Source organism: Cucurbitaria berberidis, assembly GCF_010015615.1.
Source record: "Cucurbitaria berberidis CBS 394.84 unplaced genomic scaffold K460scaffold_2, whole genome shotgun sequence".
NCBI lineage: Eukaryota > Fungi > Ascomycota > Dothideomycetes > Pleosporales > Cucurbitariaceae > Cucurbitaria > Cucurbitaria berberidis.
Genome location: NW_024468936.1, coordinates 3,696,554 through 3,718,535, shown reverse-complemented (window position 1 = coordinate 3,718,535; position 21,982 = coordinate 3,696,554). Strand labels below are relative to the sequence as shown.

The window sequence follows — 21,982 nt, the reverse complement described above, 5'->3', positions numbered from 1 at the left end:
CTTGCAAGTAAAAAAAGAAAGTCGGCAAAACTGCGGTCTTCCGCCGGCGGCATCGCATTTGGAGAAATTGATACCTTCAAACACCCCGCCAACACCCCGCATTCGTTTACTCTCACTCATGTGGCAGAGACGACATGTCTGTGAATGGGGATGCTAAATCGCAGGCCATAGACCGCGCACAGCTGCGGCAAAGGCTTATAACAAGCTCCACCAAGCGTAGAAGAGCGGAGCTATCGGGCTTGCAACACCAGGTCGCAGATGATTGTAAGTACCTGTATATGACTACCGAAAGATGATGACGAGGGCTGATTAGACTGACTGTGATAGCACTCGTCAATGCCGACCTCCAAGCGCTTCTAGAATTACTCTTCGAAACTTACCCACTCTACGACGACCGCGAATCACGACGAGCCGTTGAAGAAGTCCTCAAATCGCTAGTCAATGGTCCGCACGGGGAGACGGTACTGCCCGCTATTGTCAAATTCTTGAAGCAGGAGTGTCTTAAGAAGGGCATCGCACACGTCAATGCCTTCGTACTGGTGGATTGGTGTTCGGTCTTGCTGTTACAATTCGCCAAATCGCCGGAGCGATGGTCGAAATATGGGCTGGACGTAGCTCTCGCAAACGCCCGGGTGCTGGAAACATGTGTGGGCGTAGGAACCGACCGGCGAGCAGCTCGCATCTCGGAATCTGCATTGGTCTCGACGCGCCGGGCTCTGCGCGCCATCTTTCGCTCCGAGGCAATCGGACAAGACGCCCTTTCTAAGTTGGTCACCACACTCACTGCGAAGGGCTCGGTGTCTACAGCGGGAAATTCCGTGTTCCTTGGAGTCATCGCTGGCGTCTCGTCCCGGCTCCCGATCGTCAAGACGCTTCTAGAGCAACACAAGCATGACTACTACACCTTCTACATACGGGAAGTCGTTGGTTCGAGGAACCAACTACCTGACCATGTATCGAACGCATTGCACGACTTTTTTGACAGCTTCCCTACGTTGGAAGAGTTGCGTAAAGAGGTCATACTGCCCATCGAAAAGGCTCTGTTGAGAGCGCCGGAAGTGGTCTTGAATGACATCGTCTCACCAATGATTTTAGCCCTCCCGGAATCCATGGACTTATCGGATATCCTGCTCGGAAACCTGTTGAAGCCGCTACTATCCAACGTCAAATCTAGCAACCCCGCCATCCGCGCAGGCGCGTTGCGAACGTTTAAAGCATTGGCTTCACGATCGCGGAGTGACGATGTCATCGGAAAAGTCGCGGATGAGATCCTGAATCCTCTCAAACAGGGCAAAGTCACCGGTGCTGATCAGAAAGTCCTGCACGCCCAAATGCTGTCAGTCCTACCCGAATTGCCATCGCTATCGAAAAAAATCCCTGCGGGTATTGCTCCGGTGGCACTCAAGGAGCCGAGCGAGCCAGCTGTAGTAGCAGAGGTGTCTGCAATGGTCAAACATCTTACGTTCGGTTTGGCGAATGGAGAACCTCTTGACAAGACCGTGACGGACGCTTTTCTCAAGGGCATGGCGGACAAGCGTGTGCCTGTCAGACGGCTTTGGGCAATCCGCGCAGCAGACATCTGGTGGAATCTATCTGATGCTCAGCATGCTCAACAGGACGTACTTGCCTTCTGTCAAGCCACGCTGCCAAAACTGGTAGAGATCTGGCAAGAGGTCAATGCGAACCCCATCCCCGCGACACAGAGCGGCCTAGTGACTGTGGGCCATTATGTTGCCGCTCTTCTCGTTGATAGAGTACGCAACCTGAAGGACGAGAAGCTCGTTTCCATCTTCAAGAAATCCGATATTCTTTCACAGTCACTCGCTACTCAGCCAAAACCCTCCTTTATCCTCAACCCAAAGGTGTACTCGAAACTGTCTACTGAGGACGATGTCGTAATTGCAGTTCGTGCTTTGACAGCTGTAGCTCCCTTCCTCGATCAGGGATTCTCGAAAGGTGCTGAGGACGCATGGGCACAGGCATTCATCTTCTTCATCGTAGCCCAAGGCGTCTCGGCCAAAGGCAAGTCGGCAGCCAAACAAGCGCTAACTCAAACCTATCTGCACACATCAACAGCGAGGATCAGCAGCATAATGATTGAGGGCTTATGGTCGTGGTATAGGTCAAATGAACAGGGAGACAAGGACAGCGCCGCAGTCGCGTCAAGGACCGGCTCCAGTGAGCTCAGTTATGTTTTGGGATGTCTGTGTCTGCCCTCTGAATCCTTGAAGAAGCTCGAAATAAGCGTTGACATTGGAAATCTGCGAAGGCAGGCAATGGGTCTGGTTGTTCTAGCGAGGCCCGAGATCATGCCACGAGTTTCATGGATTGAGCTATGCCTTCGCATGGGCATAGACCCGGGTCAATTGGTGCGGGATAAGTTAGAGGGCTTTGTGAGCACTATCAATGAGGCTACTCAGGTCTGTTCATTGGTCCTACATCTCATTATATTACTAACATATTCTGAACAGAATAGGAACAATGACCAGCTTCCGGCTATTAGCCTAGCAGCGTACAGCGCTTACACTGATATAGCCTTCGTAGCACCAGAGGCTGCCTTGCCGGCCGTTGTAACTCAGTTTAGTCAAGATCTTGACCCGAAGCAGCTGGAGGCAGTAGGGCCAACCGAGGCAGCCATCTTCCGCACGCCGGCAGGTACAGTTTACATTGATGTACTGTCCAAGAAGGCCCCCGTTGCTATTGACAGAAATACGAAGGACTATGACACCCTGAAATGGGAAGAGGAGCTACGGGCACAACTTGCTCAAAAGAAGGGTCAGACGAAGAAGCTCACCGCTGATGAGCAAGCCAAGATCAACGCTCAACTAGCAAAAGAAGCAGTCATCAGGAATGAAGTCGATGCGACGGAGCGGAAGATGAGGCGAGGAGTTGGTATTATCCGGAGCCTCGCTACTGGGCCTCCTACAGAAGCAGAGCAATGGATGGGTCCGGCTGTGGATCTCTTGATTCAATCTATTCGCGCTGGCGCTGGCCTCCTACTCGGAGACTTACCGGCAACCGCGTTCATTGCATGTTCGCAACGGATTTCGAACCGGCTTGGAGTCTTACGCCCCTTTGTTGGCGTGGCTACTTTGAGGACCATCGGCTCCATACAGCTCTCCGATGAGTATGAAGACGAAGATTTAGGTGGTAGGTCAGACATCACGTTATTGCTTGAATGTGCTAACTTCATTAGATTTGGTCACGCGCGTCCTCTATCGACTTCGATTCCTGAGTGAACAGAGACCATTGGATGCAGTGTCTCTCGCATATTGCTTTCCTGTCATCTTCCTTGTCCTGGAGAAGAGTGGCATTGGAAGGTCTTCTGCCGAAGAAGCCGATGAACAGTTAGTTCTGGCTATCGAGGTCTTAGCATTCCATACCAACTCCTGTAAGAACGTCATTGCGCTCGTTGGTCAACCTCGTTACTAAAGTCTTGTTAGGCACCGATAATCGTCTCCCTCGCAAAGATCTGCTCGAGATACTAGTATGGTCCATGCAACGTTACCAGCAGCATTACAAGATGATCAAGGACTGTCTGACAGATCTCGCTAGCGGCCTCGCTCCAAACATCACCAACGAGGAGCTGGGCGCACTACTTCGCGGGACCATCGTGCCGGAGGCTGCGGTTCGAACAGCAACCTTGCAAGCCATTGACGCCGAACTAGACATGAACGACCTTAGCTTTAGCGAAGAGATCTGGATTGCATGCCACGATGATGTTCCAGAGAATGTGGAGCTTGCACAGACTATCTGGGATGAGAATGAGTTGCAACTCAAAGCAGAGGCAGGCACGCAGATGCTACCCTATCTTGACTCTCTCGATAAACAACTTCGAAGAGCGGCCGCTCGATCCATCGGCGAGATAATTACCAAGTTCCCTGACACGTTCGACCCTCTTCTCAAGAGCCTTCAAGAATCTTACAAAGAGAAGGCAAAGCCGCGGGTGCCAGAGCGCGACGAATATGGCATGCCACGGAAAGTGGATCTACGAGATCCTTGGGAGAGCAGAGATGGAATTGCGCTTGCGTTCAAGGAGATGACACCAGGATTCAAGCCGGATGGACTGGTCGAATTTCTGAACTTCCTGGTCTATGAAGGACCTCTCGGAGATCGAAGCCCTGCTGTGCGAGAGGAGATGATTGGCGCAGCTACATCAGTCATTACAACGAAGGCTCAAACCAAGGTCGAACCCCTAATGGAACTGTTCGAGAACGCGCTAGAAGGACCGGATCGCAAGTCGGAGATGTACGATCAGGTCAACGAAGCAGTGATCATCCTTTACGGCGCACTAGGCCGCCATCTTACTGCGGGAGATATGCGAGTTCCTAAGATTGTGCAAAGGCTTCTGGCTACGCTCAGTACGCCATCTGAGACAGTTCAATACGCTGTGGCCCAATGTCTGCCGCCTTTGGTCCGAACCTCAGAACAAGAACTCTCCAGCTACGTTGATCAGATGATGGAGCAACTGCTACAGTCGAAGAAATATGCATCACGGCGTGGCGCTGCATATGGTCTTGCCGGCCTCGTCCTTGGCAAAGGCCTATGTGTACTCAAGGAGTATCGTATCATGTCGACCTTCAAGGGTGCTAGTGAGAACAAGAAAGACGTCAACCAGAGGCAAGGTGTGTACCTAGCCTACGAACTCTTATCTCTCATTCTGGGTCGCTTGTTCGAGCCGTACATCATTCAGCTTGTCCCGCAGCTGCTCGCTGGATTTGGTGACACTAGCGCAGACGTTCGAGAAGCTTGTCTGGATGCAGCAAAGACATGCTTCTCGACTCTCAGCTCGTTTGGTGTCAAACAGGTTCTTCCCATTCTCCTTGAAGGCCTCGATGACCAGCAATGGCGAAGCAAGAAGGGCGCCTGCGACTCGTTGGGTGCCATGGCTTATCTGGATCCGAACCAGCTAGCCCTAAGTTTGCCTGTCATTATCCCGCCACTGACCACCGTCTTGACGGACAGTCACAAAGAGGTACGTTCGTCGGCAAACCGAAGCTTACAACGCTTTGGTGAAGTAATCAGCAACCCCGAGATCAAGAGCGTTGTCAACATTCTGCTCAAAGCACTTAGTGATCCGACAAAGCACACTAACGATGCGTTGGATGCGCTCATCAAGATCCAATTTGCCCATTTCCTCGATGCTCCATCGCTTGCCCTTGTGTCTCGAATTTTAGAGCGAGGTTTGGGTGACCGATCTGGAACCAAGCGAAAGTCTGCTCAAATTATTGGCAGCTTAGCGTATCTTACCGAGCGGAAAGACCTTGTATCACATCTACCAGTTTTGGTCGCCGGTTTGCGAGTGGCTATTGTGGATCCAGTACCTACCACTCGTGCAACAGCTTCGAAGGCTCTCGGCTCACTTATGGAGAAGCTTGGAGAGGATGCGCTACCAGATCTCATCCCTAGTCTTATGTCCACTCTCAAAGCTGATACAGGCGCTGGGGACCGACTGGGTTCTGCTCAGGCTCTTTCAGAAGTGCTTGCTGGCCTTGGAACTGGACGCTTGGAAGAGACTCTTCCCAGCATCTTACAAAACGTGGCCAGCAACAAGCCTTCGGTGCGGGAGGGTTTCATGTCTCTGTTCATATTCTTGCCCGCTTGCTTCGGAAACAGTTTCGCCAATTATCTCAGCAAGATCATCCCTCCCATTCTCGGCGGCCTCGCAGACGACGTAGAATCAATACGAGACACCGCTCTGCGTGCCGGTCGCCTCTTGGTCAAGAACTTTGCTACCAAAGCCATCGATCTTCTACTGCCAGAGCTAGAGAGGGGGCTTGCAGATGATAGCCACCGTATTCGTCTCAGCTCCGTGGAGCTTGTCGGAGACCTGCTTTTCAACCTTACTGGCATCAGCGGCAAGGTCGAGGAAGAGGAGGTCGAGGAGGGAGCAAAAGAGGCCGGTCAGTCTCTTCTGGAGGTCCTCGGGGAAGAGAAGCGAAACAAGGTTCTGTCCGCGCTGTATATCTGCAGGTGCGACACATCTGGTCTGGTCCGCACCGCAGCCATCAATGTTTGGAAAGCATTGGTGGCTACTCCACGCACGTTACGCGAGTTGGTCCCTACGCTTACCCAGCTTCTCATTCGTCGCCTGGCAAGCTCAAACATGGAGCAAAAGGTCATTGCCGGCAATGCTCTTGGAGAGCTTATCCGAAAAGCTGGCGACGGCGTTCTAGCCACATTGCTACCCACTCTAGAAGAGGGTCTGCACACCACCGATACCGATGCCAAGCAAGGTATTTGCATTGCTCTCCGCGAGCTTATTGCTTCTGCCTCACCCGAGCAGTTAGAGGATTACGAAAAGACGTTGATCCAAGTAGTGAGGACTGCTTTGGTAGACCCGAATGTCGACGTGCGAGAAGCTGCTGCGGAAGCATTCGATGCCCTGCAACAAATTCTCGGCAAGAGGGCCGTCGACCAAGTCTTGCCATACCTACTCAATCTACTGCGTGGCGAAGACGATGCTCACAACGCCCTTTCTGCACTCCTCACTCTCCTTACGGACCAAGCACGTTCGAACATCATTCTACCAAACCTTCTCCCTACCCTCCTCACCTCGCCAATGTCCGCGTTCAACGCCCGGGCTATTGCTTCCCTGGCTGAAGTAGCTAGCTCCGCAATGACGAGAAGACTACCAAACATCCTTAATACCATCATGGACAACATCATCACTTCCAAGGATGATGAACTCAAGTCAGAGCTGGAGTCGTCCTTTGACAAGGTGCTCTTATCTGTGGATGAGTACGATGGTCTCAACACTGCTATGAGTGTCATGCTCGCTTTGTCTAAGCACGACGACGAGCGGAGACGGGCGCGAGCCGACATGCATCTGGCCAAGTTTTTCGCCGAATCAGAAGTCGACTTCTCAAGATACTACCCTGATCTTATTCGCGCACTCCTAATCTCCTTTGACGATAGCGACAAGGAGGTCATCAAGGCGGCCTGGACCGCTCTCAGCACGCTCACCACCAAACGCCTGCGAAAAGAGGAGATGGAGTCTCTTGTCGTCTCCACGCGACAGACGCTTAACCAGGTTGGTGTCGCTGGTGCAGATCTTCCCGGCTTCTCACTACCGAAGGGTATCAATGCCATTCTACCTATCTTCCTCCAAGGTCTCATGAACGGGTCTGTCGACCAGCGAACACAAGCTGCTCTGGCTATTTCAGACATCATTGATCGCACCAGCGCCAAAGCACTACAACCGTTTGTCACTCAGATCACTGGGCCTCTCATTCGTGTCGTCACGGAGCGATCGACGGAGGTAAAAGCGGCCATCCTTCTCACACTCAACAATCTGCTGGAGAAGATTCCGACATTTCTCAAGCCTTTCTTGCCGCAGCTTCAGCGAACTTTTGCGAAGTCGCTTGCTGATACTTCGTCCGATGTTCTGCGAGCGCGAGCAGCCAAGGCACTGGGTACCCTGATCAAGCTCACGCCAAGGGTTGACCCTCTCATCGCAGAACTTGTGACTGGTTCCAAGACCGCTGATGAGGCTGTTAAGACTGCTATGCTAAAAGCCTTGTTTGAAGTGGTAAGCAAGGCCGGGAAGAACATGAACGAGTCGAGCAGGAACGCGATTCTTAGTCTCATTGATACGGAAGCTGACGACTCTAATGGTACGCATCTCTCTTGTTTCAAGTTTCAATTTTCAAGCATGAGCTGACCTGTTGCTAGACGCTATGGCAATCACAAACGCCCGCCTGCTCGGCGCCCTGATCAGCTGCCTTCCTGAAGACATCGCCGCCGGCCTACTCAAATCTCGTGTGCTTACGACTCACTTCAACAAAGCATCTGTTCTAGCCCTCAACGCTATCTTGCTCGATGCCCCAGAAGCGTTAGCAGAGTCGTTCGCTGATGAGACTGTCTCCGTCATTTGCCAAGGCATTGCACATTCACAGCCTTTCATCTCGGACAACGCGGTGCTAGCAGCTGGCAAGTACCTCCTCGGAGACAAGACGACCATGGCATTCGACCACACAAAGCCAATCTTCGAGGCTCTGGCACCAGTCATAGAGCCTGGTCATCCCGTTGACACGAGACGCCTGGCGCTCGTAGTGCTCCGGACCGTCGCCCGTGAGCATAATGAGCTTGTCCGCCCGCACATCCCGCTCCTTATACCTCCTGTCTTCGCTTCGGTCCGCGACCCCGTCATTCCGGTCAAGCTCTCTGCAGAAGCCACTTTCCTCACCATCTTCTCTGTAGTGGATGAGGAGAGCGCCGTCTTCGACAAGTACATGGCCGGGCCGGGCAAGGGTTTGTCGGCTGGCCAGCAGCGCAGCATGGGGGACTACTTCAAGAGAGTGGCGCTACGGTTGGCTGGACAGGCTAGAGAGAGGAAGGAGGCTGAGGGTGGTGCAGGTGGATTGGGTTTGTCGAGCGATGAGATGGAGGATGAGAGGGAGATTTGGAGTGTGGGCAAGGTTGAGCTGGGGGATGTGTTTGGAGAGAACTAGGTACGAGAGGAAGCATGACGGGCTTATATATATTTGGAAGAAGTCACAGACATGTGGTATAAAAAGCGATTGCATGAGGTGTGGAGTATTGGGACGGCGCAATGCATCAAATCATGATTACCTACCTACATGGAGTCTCAGAATGATGAAATCGGAGAGATGGTGCAAGTCAACTTGATTTGTGTCAAATGGCTCGAGCCGTTGAAGTGTCTCAGTCGTTGCATTGTCTTGGGCGCATGTTCTTTGGTCCGTACCCCAAGATGCTCTCGGCAGTGAAGTCCGCAATACCTCCGACCTCCACCCAACCTCACCTGGCTACCCACGACGCGACCTTTCCATCAGCGCACGCCTCGCACCACGCCTATTACACGTCTGCGCCATTGCAGAAGACTACCGGTGACGTCGGCGATCAACTTGCCGCCTTCCTACAACCGTGCATCACCCTCCGTCGCCCTCGCGCCCTCGCGCCCTCCTCCGCATCTCCACAGCCATCACGCTTCGGCCCGCATCTCAGCTCAACTCAACCTAAGGCGCGCAAACACCACACGCATTGCAGCCCATTGAGCGCGCCCACGGCGCATATATACCGCCATAATGGCAGGCACAATACGGCCAAACGATATGAATGTCTCGACGACCCCGACACTATCCTCCCATTCCCTCCCCGGCCTCTCAAGTCTGCAAACAGACCTTGCAAAGAAGCCCTCCGCCCCACGAACCCCTCGAATAGATGTCGAACCTCTATACGCTGCCGTCAAAGGCGCAATCAGCGACGCAGATTGGACTATCTACAAAAAAGCGCTATCTTTCTTCCTGTTGGGCAACTTGAACCAGGAAGAGCTCACATTCAAGCTCTCCAAGATTCTGACCACCCCAGCTCTCGAGCACGCGCATAACGCTCTATTTACAGCAATCTATGCGAACATATGGCGCGACGCACCGGAGGCGGGCATTGCGAGTTGGGTGTCGAGCAGTGACAAGCCGACGAGCGGGACCATCAAGGGTACAGGTGATGAGAGCGAGAAGAGATTAAAGTATGAGGTCATGCAATTGAGCAGGAGGGAGAGGAAACGCCTAAAGACTATACCGGCGGGCGATGGAGGCGCCAACATGGGAAGCGAGGGTCCAGGCCCGGCGGGAGTAGGAGCGCTGGGCCCGGTGCAGGAGTATGTCGATGCGAGACGAGTCAAACAGCTGGAGGTTGGGCCGGGTAGCACACAAGGCGGTGGATTCGGGAAGACGAGTACGTACACACCCCTCTCCTCGGAATGCATAGGGGTATACTAACATTGGCATAGACTGGGACCTCGAGATCCGCAAACGCTACACTTCGGCCCTTTACGTCGAAACCCACGAGTTCCCCACCAGCACCACAATATCTTACCGCCTGCTCCCCATCTGCTATGAATTCGGGCTCCCGCAAGGTCACACGCCCGATTGCCCTGACTACCTCAACATCGCTACCGAAACATACATCAAAGAAGCCTTGGCCAACCTCCTCGGAAAAGTAAGTGCGAATGGGGCAGGGTACGTGCGGACCGGAGAGTTTAAAAAGAAAGTGGAGAGGGAGGAGCGGATGGTGGAAAGGGGCGAGCTGTTGAGAGGCGCTGGAGGGGAGTTGCCTAGTGAGAGCGAGGAGAGGCGGAAAAGGAAGCTGTTGAGTATGGAGGATTTGCGGCTTGCTCTCGTGCTAGGTGATTCGTACCTTGGACAGACGCCCTTGACCGCCGGGGCCATAATGAACAGTCGATTCCTGGATACGCAGGGCATCGAAGAGATATACGAGACTCCGATAGCGAGACCGCTGACGAATGGAGGGCTTACCAACGGCGTCAATGGTGCTTCTTCGAATGGGCGTCGCCATTCAGTGACTGGTGAAACCTGGAACGTCGACTTTGGAGATCCAATGCAGATCGACGACGACCTAGGGCTGAACTGGCAGGGCGGCAGTGTGCAAGACATCGCGGAGATGGACACTGCCCTCGATGATGTGTTGAATTTGGGGGATCTGTGAGCACAGAGGACAGGTTTCCAACGACGCGGCAAGGAGTTCCGTCGTTAGTGTTGCATTTCACGGCGCCCTAGCTTGGTTTCGGGCCACTATTGTGGCATTACGGGTGGCGCATTAAATATGAAATGGGTGTTGATGGTGTTGGATCTGGGACGATACCCTGTTTGGTTTTGGCATATTGGACCATCAACGGTTCCTAGGCTTCTTGTCCATTTATAGCTCATTGTTTGAGGAGAAGGCAGCGTTGAGAAGAATATCATTTCTTAGATCATGTCGGCATCCCTGATGAGTTGTTTCGGACATTATTCGTTTTCTCGTCATAGACTCGTCACGATCATCATTGCATGACAGCCCTACAGTCCCACACCAGCACCCTCTCATCCCATCCCGTGCTGGCACACCAGCCTTCCGCACCAAACAAGCACCAATCAACGCCTGTTACGAACTCGGTGTGGCGGCCCATCTTGCCCATCTCTCTCCCACCTCCATGGAACATGGGATCCTCCAGCATGTTCTCTTGCTTTACCGACCCTACGCCCATGGCGCTACCGTCTGTCCAGACACGACATGTCATGTCATAGCTCGCACTCAGCAGTATGTCGGATAGATGCGGCGACCATGTAACCCTCCTCACTGCATACTCATGCCCCGGCAATACAGCAATCGGTCCAGCCTGCGGCATTCTAATGTCAAAAGTTCGTATCATCCTATCCACACCCGCCGTAGCAACGATGGAATCCCGGTATTTGTTCCAGTCGTGGGTTAGAGCTTCTGCAGGAGGTACGCCAACTGGTGCAGCAGTGCCCATGCGCGGCTTCGGCGGGGTATGAATCGGGACGCTCATGGTGAGATGATTACTCGCACTCGCAGGCGTCCTCAGATCAAACACTCTCAGATGGCTATCCGAACTTACGCTGCTCAACACACTCGCGTTGTGTGGACTGAAGGCTGCCGAGTAGGTGCAGCTATGCGTCGGCAGCGTCGTTATACTCTGGGCAGCGTTGGGGTTCCAGATCTTGATTGTGCCGTCCCAGCTACTTGACAAAAAGGTGTCTTTCGCAACCAGGTTCCAGTGTACGGCGAAGACCTCGCGAGCATGCTCCTGCCACGACTGGACTGGGAATTGGGAGAGGGTTATGTCGAAGAGTTTGACGGAGCCATCGCCGCCTGCGGTGAGGATTTGATTTTCGTGGGCTTCGGACCAGGTGCTGTCGAAGAGGGAGTCTTGTGTGTCGAACCTATGGTGGGCATTGTCAGTGTTGCGTGGGTGTGCATGTGCGTAGAATGCACTCACCACTTCTCTGCGACAATGCCATTTGCCGTCAAACCTAGTATGTATAGCCTTCCATTGCCTACCAGCCCGAAGTTTGCTGACGTTGCGACGGCTATGCGCGAATCGAAGAAGGGCGAGTACTTGACGCTGTAGCCATTGTAGCCCTGCGTTCGGAACTCGAGCATAGTGTGAAGCTATGAGAATGATTCAAGGCTTGGAGACTAGGGCGCGTAGATTCGCGTCATCGTTCGTAGACAGGTGACGACGCTGCTGGTGTCGAGGAGGAGCACTGGTGCGGCATGACGATTGTGAATCGCCGAGGCAGCTGGAGCGTCGTGCGTGCAGCGGGGCATTCCCGCCCGCTTCATGTCACGTGGAAGCGCGTCGTGTTTGGGAACCCGTCGTGTCGCCACTCTGCATCGTCTCTGCCTTGTTAATGCACATTATGCGTACCCTTTGCAACTCCAACTTGCACCATGGACGCGTTCGTCTCGCGGAAGCGAAGGCGGGTCGAAGAAGGACAGAAGCCTACCGTGGCGCCAGCTTTGGTACCACTCCCAAACAACACACCACAAGAGGAAGAGCCCACAGATTTCAAGCTAGCTCTACTGGCGTCTCTGCATCCGAGTCTGGACGAAACCACGCTGCTCGAAGCCCTTCTTGCTTCTGAGGGATCGGTAGAGCAAGCTGCAAAATGCCTGACGTCTCCGAGAAAACGACGTGCTCCCTCGACAATTGGGTACCAGTCATCGCTCAGTGTATACCGAATCGCACCTCAAGGCAGTGGGCCAGCAAGGAAATCTCTAGTCCGGAAGGGTCAAACCCTATACCTGTACAGCCCGCAGGACATCGAGGCACATACACCATGCTCGATCATCCACAACTTTCTACCGCCACAGCAGGCAGATGCCTTACTGCTACAACTCATGGAGGAAGCGCCTACCTATCAGAGCTTGGAGTTTAAGCTGTTCGACAAAGTTGTTTGGAGCCCACACACGTTTTGCTTTTACGTCAATAGCTTGGTCGAGGCGGAAGAGCAGAAGACAGAGTACATTTATGATGGACGTCAAGTTGAAGTAGGTGTCACGTAGATATAGGGGCTAAGTTCCTACTGCTGATGGCTCGTAGGACGTCCGACAGAGTACGCCAGAGATGCTCAAGGCATGTCCGCAGGTTGAGGATGCCGTGAACCGTGAGATCCAACGACGGATCCGTGACTTCTATCCTGGCCGCAAGAAGCTCAAATACCAGTCACCTCAACCTTGGAAGGCCAACACCGCCTTCGTGAACTGCTATGACGGACCAAAAGAGAACGTGGGCTTCCATGCTGACCAACTCACCTATCTCGGTCCTCGAGCAGTAATTGGTAGCCTGAGTCTTGGAGTAGCCCGCGAGTTCCGTGTACGCAGGATCCTTGCTGAAGACGACACACACCGAAAAATAGATGGCTCGTTAGCCGACGCCCAAGGTCAGATATCGATCCATCTCCCGCACAACTCGCTGCTCGTCATGCACGCCGAGATGCAGGAAGAATGGAAACACTCCATCGCACCGGCGCAAGCCATCGATCCGCATCCTTTGGCGAAGAACAAGCGGCTCAATATCACCTATCGATTCTACAAAGATAGTCTCCACCCGAAGTCCACACCGAAATGCAATTGCGGCGTGCCGACAGTACTGAGGTGTGCAACCCGGAAGAAAGAGTCGAGAGGCCGGTACATGTGGATGTGTCATACAAACTACGTTCCCGGTCGAGATGGTTGTGGGTTCTTTCAATGGGCTGAGTTTGACGAGGATGGCGAGCCACCATGGGCTTCAAAGGTCACAGCAAATATCGAACAAATATCGAAAGAGCCGAGTCCTGCTGAGTCGCCAACTACTCAGCCGAACGACGAGACTTGAGGAAGTGGCTCTCGTCAACGTAGCCGGAACGGATACTCGCACAGCACAACTTATAACACTGCGAAAGTAGCCGTGGAAGGTACAACAAGCGCGAACACGGAATGCGTTCTGATAGATCAACTACCCACTGCTCCTATGCATTACCATCATCAACAGGACGACAACCGGGCATCTTCAGCACCCAACATATAGCATTTCTCACTACTGGTGGCCGCTGGCATTTCGACGTGCGACCTTCCACGCCTTCGTATGTCCAACGTTCCTGGTGACGAAAATTGAACAACAGGTCGACAAAACTCAACATACGATAGATCTTAAGTCACCTTTTCTTGACATATTCATCGAACCAATGCACTGCCTGCATGAATGCTTGCTCTTTCGCAAACCTGGCTTTGGCGTGCGAGAGATCGCCCTTGACGCCAAAACCATGCTCGACATCCGAATACAGGAACACCTGATACGGTACGGTATGCTCTTTGAGTATGTCTTCTGTTTCGCAACGCTTCTCCGTGGAGAAGATGAAATCAGTTTCTGCACAGACGGTCAGGCTCTGTTCTCGTGTTTGGTAGCACTTGTATCTCTTGAAGAATGACACATTCCGATAAAAGTAAAAGTCGATACGATACGCACCTGCCGCGGCGATTGAAAGCGGTCCTCTGATTCCCCAGACTTCGTCTGCGTCGACGAAACTTGGATGCGCCCTCCTTCAACCACCTACACACATACTTTCCACCAAAACAATGACCCACGCCTCCCAGCCTCTTGACACCTAACTCCTCGCGCAGATGCTTGATGACTGACTCATACATGGGATCCACCTGGGGTACTCCCGGTATTTTCGTCTTGAAATACTCTTGCAGATCGAACGATTCGGGTGTTGGGAAGGGGCATTCGTTGCCGTTGAAACTAGGGGCCGGCTGAAATGAGTACTTATAGTGGATGTGGTGAGTTTGAGGGTTTGGCGTACACATCAGGGATCACGGTGAAATAGCCGTTGGTAGCGAATTGGTCGGCAATGAGCTGCACGTTGGGGAAGTCCATGCCTATGACGTCGGTCATGATGAGCACGGCGTTCTGGGTGCTGCCGTTTTCTGGGTAAGTAAATTATGTGCGTACTGTGTGTGCAGTTAGCCTACGTATCAATGCCTATACGGCGGATGGGAAATGTTTACTATCGCCAATTTTCTTGAGCTGCCCCTTGGGAGTGCCATCATGCTTCACGCCAACAACGCAACACCATTGCATGGGGTTGGACGCCATGGTGCTCGAGTGCAATCAAGAAATTGACTGGGGTCGAACAATGCGAAAGAGGAAATCTGGAGCTCAACACTGGAAATCATACGGAGCGAGTCGGAGCTCGTGCATCGACCAGCCGACAGCCAACGAGAACCAGCGTCTTTGATCAAGTTTCTGTTACGCTTTTTTGTATGATCTCTGGTAGAGGGGTTTACCGGCTTTTAAGTAACTTATTTTTATGTAATATCGATTCGTGATATATCAAAACTATATAATATATATAGCCATTGGTCACCTTGGAGATCAAGCTTGTAAAGCAGTGCTGCCTGCCCGCATGGCGAGGAGAAACCAAGGCCCTAATCAACTGGGTCAGCTTGTCTCGTTGCTCGAGTCCGATGCGATGAATGCGATCGCGAGTTTTCGAGCACTGCATTGGAGTGACGACTTGAAAAGCGGATGGAGAGTGGAAGTGGGATTGGCAAATTGGAGTTTAAAACTGAATTTTGGGCGCTGAGCCTTGAAGTTGTGAATTGGGTATAATAATGACTTGAAAAAACTTCCATACGACATGAAGATTCGGGCCGCTTCGACTGTATTGCCCGCGCAACTTTTTATGATCATTTCCTTACGATACGCGAAACCAAGTCTCTATCTCGATCCTCGCGGTTCAGACTTCTGGGGCGTCGGCTTTTTCGATCACGCCATGAGTCCCGACTCTTATGCTGACGATCCGCGTGGGCTACGACTCTGCCCTCTATGGTGCCAAGTCCATTCTCACGCCGCTCTTGACTGCGGCTTCGACTTCTATGGCAAACAGTGTGCCGAGAAGTCCCATCTCTGTCCATGCCATGTCCAAGACCGGCCGACCTGCGGTCCTCGTAGTCGTCTTCGCGTCGCCTCTTCCTCTTGTGATGCCTGCTTCTCCTGTCTTCTCGCTCTTGGGCTGCTCGCAATTCTCTCAATTCGCGGTCGCGCTCCTCTGTCCATTTCTTCTTGTCTTCTTTGGACCTCTTTAGCTGAGCTTGCGCTTTCTGCATAAAGGCAAATGGGTCGTTGGTCGTTATACGTGCCATTTCCCGCTCTTTGCGTCGCGGATCTTCGTTGCCCCACACGTTTTTGTTCTCGAAGCCTTCATACGCGACAACGTCCTTACGCTCCTCGGCTTCTTGCGAGGGCTTCTGGCCAGTTGCGTACCATGGCTGGCTCAGCCCTTGCCTGAAACCGGCGGCATTTGAGAAACGCATGGTGTACTGATCTTCGAGAGCCCGCTCTTTCCTCTTCTTCTTCTTCTCCTCCTTCTCAGCCTCTGCATTCCTCTCGCGCTGTGTTGCGGCCTTGATTTCCACAGGAAACAGGTCAATGTTGCCCGCATGGTCGGTCAGCGGAGCGTCGCTCGAGATATTTCGGAGCTTCAAGATGGTCGCAGTCTCGTTGGCCCCGTCCTTTTGAGCTGTGATGGATGTCGCCAGTCGGATCTCCATGGCCGTGTCGTCCTCGCCAACAAGTTTCCTCCGCTTCCTGTCGTGTCCGCGAGCACCTCTGTCCTGGTCCCCTTTCCGACCAGCATCCTTAACCGCATCTTCGTCGGGCAGCGGTGGAGGGGTTCGCCCTCGAAGTATGGCGGCGCGTCGTTCGGCATCGAGCTCTTGCATGCGCTGCTCATCGGCGGCTTCACGGGCGGTGGCGGCGGCCTCGTCGGCCTCGACTCGCGCAATATTGTCGGCATTGTAGACGTTCCATGACTGCGTGAGGTCAGGACACGGACTGTAGAGAATTGTCTGCTTCAAGTACCTTTTTGCCTAACAAGTGTCTGTATATCATCCGTCAGCGACTGCAGAACGGGGTTCAACCGTAGGGTGACGTACAGAGGCATGCTGACGTTTGTATCTGGCGCTCGGTGAAAGGAGGAAGCCGGCACCAACGGCTAACCCTCAATGGCGCGTGTTGGAGTGAGTGAGTGAGTGAGTGAGTGAGTGAGTGAGTGAGCAGCGAGTACAAGGTAGTGGCGGGACGCGAACGGGGAGCCTTGGACCCGCATTAGCGTCAGTGGGAGAGGTCAACCCGTCTAGGGAATAGATGAATGGTCATAAATGGATCCTCCTTCCAAGGCCTCCCCGCAATTAGGCAATCCGGGCGCGCCAGCATAGATCGCTGCTGTCTTCTCCGAATCTGTCATGGAGCCGGAAGCCGCAAGCTTGGAGCTGCAGCCGCCCAACCACCTCGCTCCAGGCCATCTCTCAACCTTCGACTAGACCACAGGGCTTGCTTGATGTAGGCCAATGTACGACGGGACAGAAAAAGTCCTCTTAGGACGCGATCCAGTAGTTACAGGCAATTAAGCTCCAAACAGAAAACACAGGCCGGGACGTCAGTCGACCAGCAGGACGGGCCCCACGGCATCTTGGGCGTCTTGCTTTTCTTTCTCTAGTGGTCTCTACGGTTGCGCTCATCTATCCTCACGAAGCGACTTTGCTCACGACAGTAGCCTCCAAGATGCCTACGTGGCTCGTTCACGGCTTTCGTTGGCCTCGGGCGCAAATACGCATCCACGTCATCCTCCAGAACCTCGACGATGCCGCGCCAGAGTGGCTTATGGCGCCCGCAACCACAGCCTGCATGATTAAAAACTTCAAGGACCAGTGGCCCGAGCAATTGGCCCAACTGCCCGGCCTCCGCTTCATCGAGCAATACGACCCTGAAGATATCACAGTCAAAGACCAGCCGTACGCATACGTATGCGACATCGTGCACCACATCCAACTCGGTGTGGATGTAGACGACATCCGAGGGAACGGTCTTGGGGAAGAACAATGGGCAGCTATTGCAGACCTGAGGGACAAGGTCGCTCCCGGAGCGAAACTGGGCTGGTTCGTCGTGGTCAACGGGGACGTGGAGAGGTGGGCACCACCACTGGACGACGAAGACGACGACACAACACCGGAAGCCAGCCAGTTCAGTCCGACTAGCCAACGAAGCAGTGTTGGTCAGGTGGATGAAGTCCGCGGGCAACAGGTACAACGATCGTCTACGGGTAGGAGCCTCAAGAAGTGGATCGGTGGGCTCAAAAAGTCGAGAAGGTAAGATGACTCTGGTCAGTTATTGCGCGTAGTCTGACGTCTCGTAGTGCAAAAGACCTGAAGACGAACATGGCGATCCGAGAACCCGCACCACCAGTACCGCCCTTGTCACCCAACGCCGCAGACCAGTCTCAAGCACTAAACCCAGCAAATGGGAAGGCGCCCTTGTCGCCACGGTGATTATCATATGTTTCACGACACACGAAGATGTTGATAACATACGCGAGAGCAAATCGGCCTGGCATGTAGCCCATCTTGATAGAGTAACATGGCAACTCACGAAAGGAAGACTTTGGGGTGCACATGGCGAGTCTTGGAAATGTCAATGGGCACTTCAAACGCAGCTGGAGCCCTGATGCTAAGATTCACATGAGCCGTAACAAGATCATTAGCAATCATAAATATAGGTCACGTTGCTTTTAAATATACTGCAATCTCCGAACTAAGTAATAAGTAACCTTGGGAGTCGCTTGTCGCAAAACTACCTTTTGGGTTAGCGCCGATTACCTCCAAAGCTTTAATCGGGCACGTGATACGCGACAGCCTAACTTTACAGAATGTGCTGATGCGTTTGCTCTCACATACCACCTCCCATCCCACATTTCTGCTTGTAAACCTCCGTAGCCCAAGCTATTGCACCTTCGCAATCTGACTTACCCGTCGGTCCCCGTCGGAGAGAGCAATACCCGGTCCAGTTGAACAAATAACAGAGGGTGTTGCAGAGCCCAGCAACGGTTTCGGGCTGCGGCAAGATCACCACCACACGTCGATAGTTGAGAGGCCCATACCGCCAGAATGAGCGGACGACGCGACTTCTTATCTATGCCCGCGCCTGAGAACTATGTGGCTGGTCTCGGGCGTGGTGCCACTGGGTTCACGACTCGAAGCGATTTGGGTCCGGCTCGTGAGGGACCTTCAGAGGAGCAGATGAAGGAGATGCTAGCAAAACGCGCGGCGTCTTTGGGTCAGGCAGCTCCCTCTGCGTACGGTGTGACAGAGAAAAAGGAGGAAGACGAAGAAGAGGACCGGTTCCAGGACCCTGACAATGAAGTCGGTCTATTTTCGAGTGGCATGAACTACGACAAGGACGACGATGAGGCAGATCGCATATACCAGGAGGTAGATGAGAAGATGGACAAACGGCGAAGAGCTCGAAGGTTAGTACTCCCCTTTTGTTTCTCCTAATGCCCCTCCCCTCCATCTTTATTGTCGCGGTATTCATCGTGTTTTTCTCCATGAACAGATACCGATGTCCGACCTAGGGAAGCTCGCGAGCAGCAAGAACGCGACGATTACGAGAAAAATAATCCGAAGATCCAGCTACAATTCGCCGACCTGAAACGAGCACTCGGCTCCGTATCTGAAGAAGAATGGGCTGCGTTGCCTGAAGTAGGAGACATGACGGGAAGGGCGAAGCGTGCGCGAGAGGCTCGCATGGCAAATTCACGGTCATATGCTGTACCGGACAGCGTTCTGCAAGCAGCGTCCAAATCCGGGGAGCTTGATACGTCGATATCTTCAAATGATGCCGATTCGGGAACCATGACGAACTTCGCTTCTATTGGAGCTGCACAGTTGTCTGCGTTGACAGTGCGGCTGGACTCGGCGGCCTCCAACCCTGGCACACAAACGACAACATCCGGAACAGCGACCTCAGTCGACCCGAAAGGATACATCACGGCATTGGACCGAAAGCAAGCAACAGGTGACGAGGTCCCAGTCGAGGACATCAACCGCGCCCGAGTCCTGCTCGAGTCGGCTGTAAAGACAAACGTACACAACGGGCCTGGTTACGTTGCACTTGCACGGCTAGAAGAGGTGGCTGGCAAGATTCACACTGCAAAGAAAGTCATACAAAGAGGCTGTGAAATGTGTCCCAAGTCGATCGTCGTATGGGAAGAAGCTATCCGCCTCAATCGGGAGAGCATCCACAACGCAAAGATTATCGCAGCAAATGGTATCAAACTCAACCCGAAGGCCATCAAGCTATGGCAAGCGGCCATTGATCTCGAGCAAACGCCAGCTGCCAGGAAAAAGGTCACTCGACAAGCACTGGATCACAACCCGCAGTCAGTCGAGCTTTGGAAGACATTGATCAACGACACGGAAGACATTGAGAATGTGAAGCTATTGTTCGCCAAAGCTACAGAGACAGTACCTCTCTCCGAGGAACTGTGGATCTCTTACGCGCGCGTAAGTGACGCTGATGCAGCTCAGCAGGTCTTGAACAGAGCACGCAAAGCTATACCCACCAGCTGGGCGATTTGGGTACATGCGTCCAGGTTGCAAGAAGAGCTAGGGAAGATCGAACTTTGCGACAAGATCATGGAGCGTGCCGTAAAGGCGCTCATCAAGGAAAATGCCATGATTAAACGCGAGGAGTGGTTGGCACAGGCTGAGATTTGCGAAGAAGAAGGCGACAAGGCAACTGCGGCCTCGATAGTCAAGAGAACTGTGGGCTGGGGTCTCGACGAAGACGACGAACGACGAGACACATGGCTTGAGGACGCCAAGAGCATATCCGGTCGCGGACGGTATGAAACTGCACGTGCTATTCTCGGACACGCCGTCTCAATCTTTCCTTACTCAACAACAGTCTGGCATGCGTCTGCGGACCTTGAGAAGCACCATGGCACTGCCGATTCCCTGCTCCGTGTTCTTGAGCACGCGGTTAACGCCTGTCCGAATTCAGAGTCGCTCTGGCTGCTCTACGCTAGAGAGATGTGGCAATCAGGAGACCCTGAAGGAGCTCGTAAGGTTTTGGGCCGCTCGTTCGAACAACTACCGGGCAACGAGAACCTCTATACCCGAGCGGTTGACTTCGAGGTTGACGCTGGCAATTACGAGCAGGCTCGCAGCTTCCTGCAGGTCGCTCGGGAGTCGGCTGCTACCGACCGGATTTTCATGAAGTCTGCCGTCCTCGAGCGGCAATTAGAAAACTATGAGGCTGCGATTGACATCTGCAATCAAGGTTTGCAGAATTGGCCTGGTAGCTGGAAACTACATGCCATCAAGGGTCAGATATACGAGCAGTTGTCAAAGCTCAAGGAGGCGCAAGAGGCATTCAGCATTGGCACTCGTGCAGCACCGAAGTCACCAATGCTCTTTATCCTCCTCTCCCGGATACAAGAGAAGCAAGGTGCAGTCGTCAAAGCCCGCTCAACACTAGACCGCGGCAGGCAACAGAATCCCAAGAACGCCGAGCTCTTGTGTGAAGCAGTCCGTCTCGAACGCCGGCAGAACAACGTGCCCGCTGCCCAGAAGATCATGGCCACCGCGCTCCAGGAGTGTCCCAATTCAGGCCTTCTGTGGGCGGAGAAGATCATGCACTTGGAGTCGCGCACCCAGCGCAGACCACGAGCGCTTGAAGCGATTAAGAAAGTCGAGAAAGATCCACAATTGTTTGTTGTCGTGGCTCGGATCCTCTGGTCAGAGCGTAAACTAGACAAGGCAGCATCGTGGTTCACGAAAGCTATCGTGTTGGACCCTGACTACGCTGACGGCTGGATCTGGTTTTACAAATTCTTGGAGCAGCATGGCACCGAAGAGAAGAAAGGGGAGGTACTCTCCAAAGCTGCCATGGCGGAACCCAGACACGGTGAGATTTGGCAGTCTGTTGCGAAAAATCCCAAGTTTGCCCGTCTGAGCGTTGAGGAGAAGGTCAAGTCCGCTGCTAGGCTAGCGGAGTAGGCAGTGAAGGCTTCAGGCTGAGCAGTCAATAATAAGCAGACTCTAGATCTGGTCAGAAAATGATTAGAGCTTTTAATCGGCGGGTAAGATACGTACTAGGTGCGGTATATAGCGATCAGATACTCGCTAATATCCAACATATATGCACTCCTACGATTTCCGTGTGCATTGTGTAACATCGGAGCAAACTACCTAGTGCCGGTGTTACGCCAGGCACAGGCCCCGAGGTGTGGGCAACTACCTTCGTATTTCGCATTGCACAACAACATCAGGCAACACTTGATACAATTGTGTATCAAATAAACGAGTCCACGCCCTTCCGTATCTGTCTCCATTCCAT

At 53.2% G+C, this 21,982-nt stretch overlaps 8 protein-coding genes across 8 annotated transcripts; 5 read left to right on the top strand and 3 right to left on the bottom strand.

Moving 5' to 3' along the window:
* Positions 1-13: 13 nt before the first annotated feature.
* Positions 14-8,546, top strand: K460DRAFT_334261 (translational activator). The gene is made up of 6 exons (XM_040930909.1): positions 14-264; positions 328-2,420; positions 2,472-3,150; positions 3,197-3,391; positions 3,444-7,616; positions 7,675-8,546. The coding sequence occupies exons 1-6, from the start codon at positions 135-137 to the stop codon at positions 8,451-8,453; spliced, it is 8,049 nt and encodes a 2,682-aa protein (XP_040790891.1). The 5' UTR covers positions 14-134; the 3' UTR covers positions 8,454-8,546.
* Positions 8,547-9,047: 501 nt separating this feature from the next.
* On the top strand, positions 9,048-10,467 carry K460DRAFT_281128 (uncharacterized protein; the record flags this gene model as incomplete). Its single annotated transcript, XM_040928468.1, has 2 exons — positions 9,048-9,696; positions 9,752-10,467. 2 exons carry the CDS (start codon positions 9,048-9,050, stop codon positions 10,465-10,467), a joined length of 1,365 nt encoding a protein of 454 aa, XP_040790890.1.
* A 334-nt stretch (positions 10,468-10,801) lies between these two features.
* Positions 10,802-11,922, bottom strand: K460DRAFT_276677 (WD40 repeat-like protein; the record flags this gene model as incomplete). Its single annotated transcript, XM_040928133.1, has 2 exons — positions 10,802-11,702; positions 11,759-11,922. The coding sequence occupies 2 exons, from the start codon at positions 11,920-11,922 to the stop codon at positions 10,802-10,804; spliced, it is 1,065 nt and encodes a 354-aa protein (XP_040790889.1).
* Positions 11,923-12,213: 291 nt separating this feature from the next.
* On the top strand, positions 12,214-13,639 carry K460DRAFT_281055 (uncharacterized protein; the record flags this gene model as incomplete). The annotated part of the gene is made up of 3 exons (XM_040928461.1): positions 12,214-12,813; positions 12,866-13,421; positions 13,494-13,639. The coding sequence occupies 3 exons, from the start codon at positions 12,214-12,216 to the stop codon at positions 13,637-13,639; spliced, it is 1,302 nt and encodes a 433-aa protein (XP_040790888.1).
* Positions 13,640-13,705: 66 nt separating this feature from the next.
* On the bottom strand, positions 13,706-14,899 carry K460DRAFT_427372 (esterase/lipase; the record flags this gene model as incomplete). Its single annotated transcript, XM_040938270.1, has 4 exons — positions 13,706-14,269; positions 14,358-14,545; positions 14,607-14,730; positions 14,812-14,899. 4 exons carry the CDS (start codon positions 14,897-14,899, stop codon positions 13,959-13,961), a joined length of 711 nt encoding a protein of 236 aa, XP_040790887.1. The 3' UTR covers positions 13,706-13,958.
* A 192-nt stretch (positions 14,900-15,091) lies between these two features.
* Positions 15,092-16,926, bottom strand: K460DRAFT_334249 (uncharacterized protein). The gene is made up of 2 exons (XM_040930908.1): positions 16,667-16,926; positions 15,092-16,617 (listed from the first exon to the last, which is right to left on the bottom strand). Exons 1-2 carry the CDS (start codon positions 16,694-16,696, stop codon positions 15,493-15,495), a joined length of 1,155 nt encoding a protein of 384 aa, XP_040790886.1. The 5' UTR covers positions 16,697-16,926; the 3' UTR covers positions 15,092-15,492.
* Positions 16,927-16,975: 49 nt separating this feature from the next.
* On the top strand, positions 16,976-18,416 carry K460DRAFT_308446 (uncharacterized protein). The gene is made up of 2 exons (XM_040930103.1): positions 16,976-17,952; positions 18,000-18,416. The coding sequence occupies exons 1-2, from the start codon at positions 17,369-17,371 to the stop codon at positions 18,130-18,132; spliced, it is 717 nt and encodes a 238-aa protein (XP_040790885.1). The 5' UTR covers positions 16,976-17,368; the 3' UTR covers positions 18,133-18,416.
* A 115-nt stretch (positions 18,417-18,531) lies between these two features.
* K460DRAFT_334243 (uncharacterized protein) lies at positions 18,532-21,919 on the top strand. Its single transcript, XM_040930907.1, has 2 exons — positions 18,532-19,109; positions 19,215-21,919. Exons 1-2 carry the CDS (start codon positions 18,748-18,750, stop codon positions 21,640-21,642), a joined length of 2,790 nt encoding a protein of 929 aa, XP_040790884.1. The 5' UTR covers positions 18,532-18,747; the 3' UTR covers positions 21,643-21,919.
* Positions 21,920-21,982: the final 63 nt, after the last annotated feature.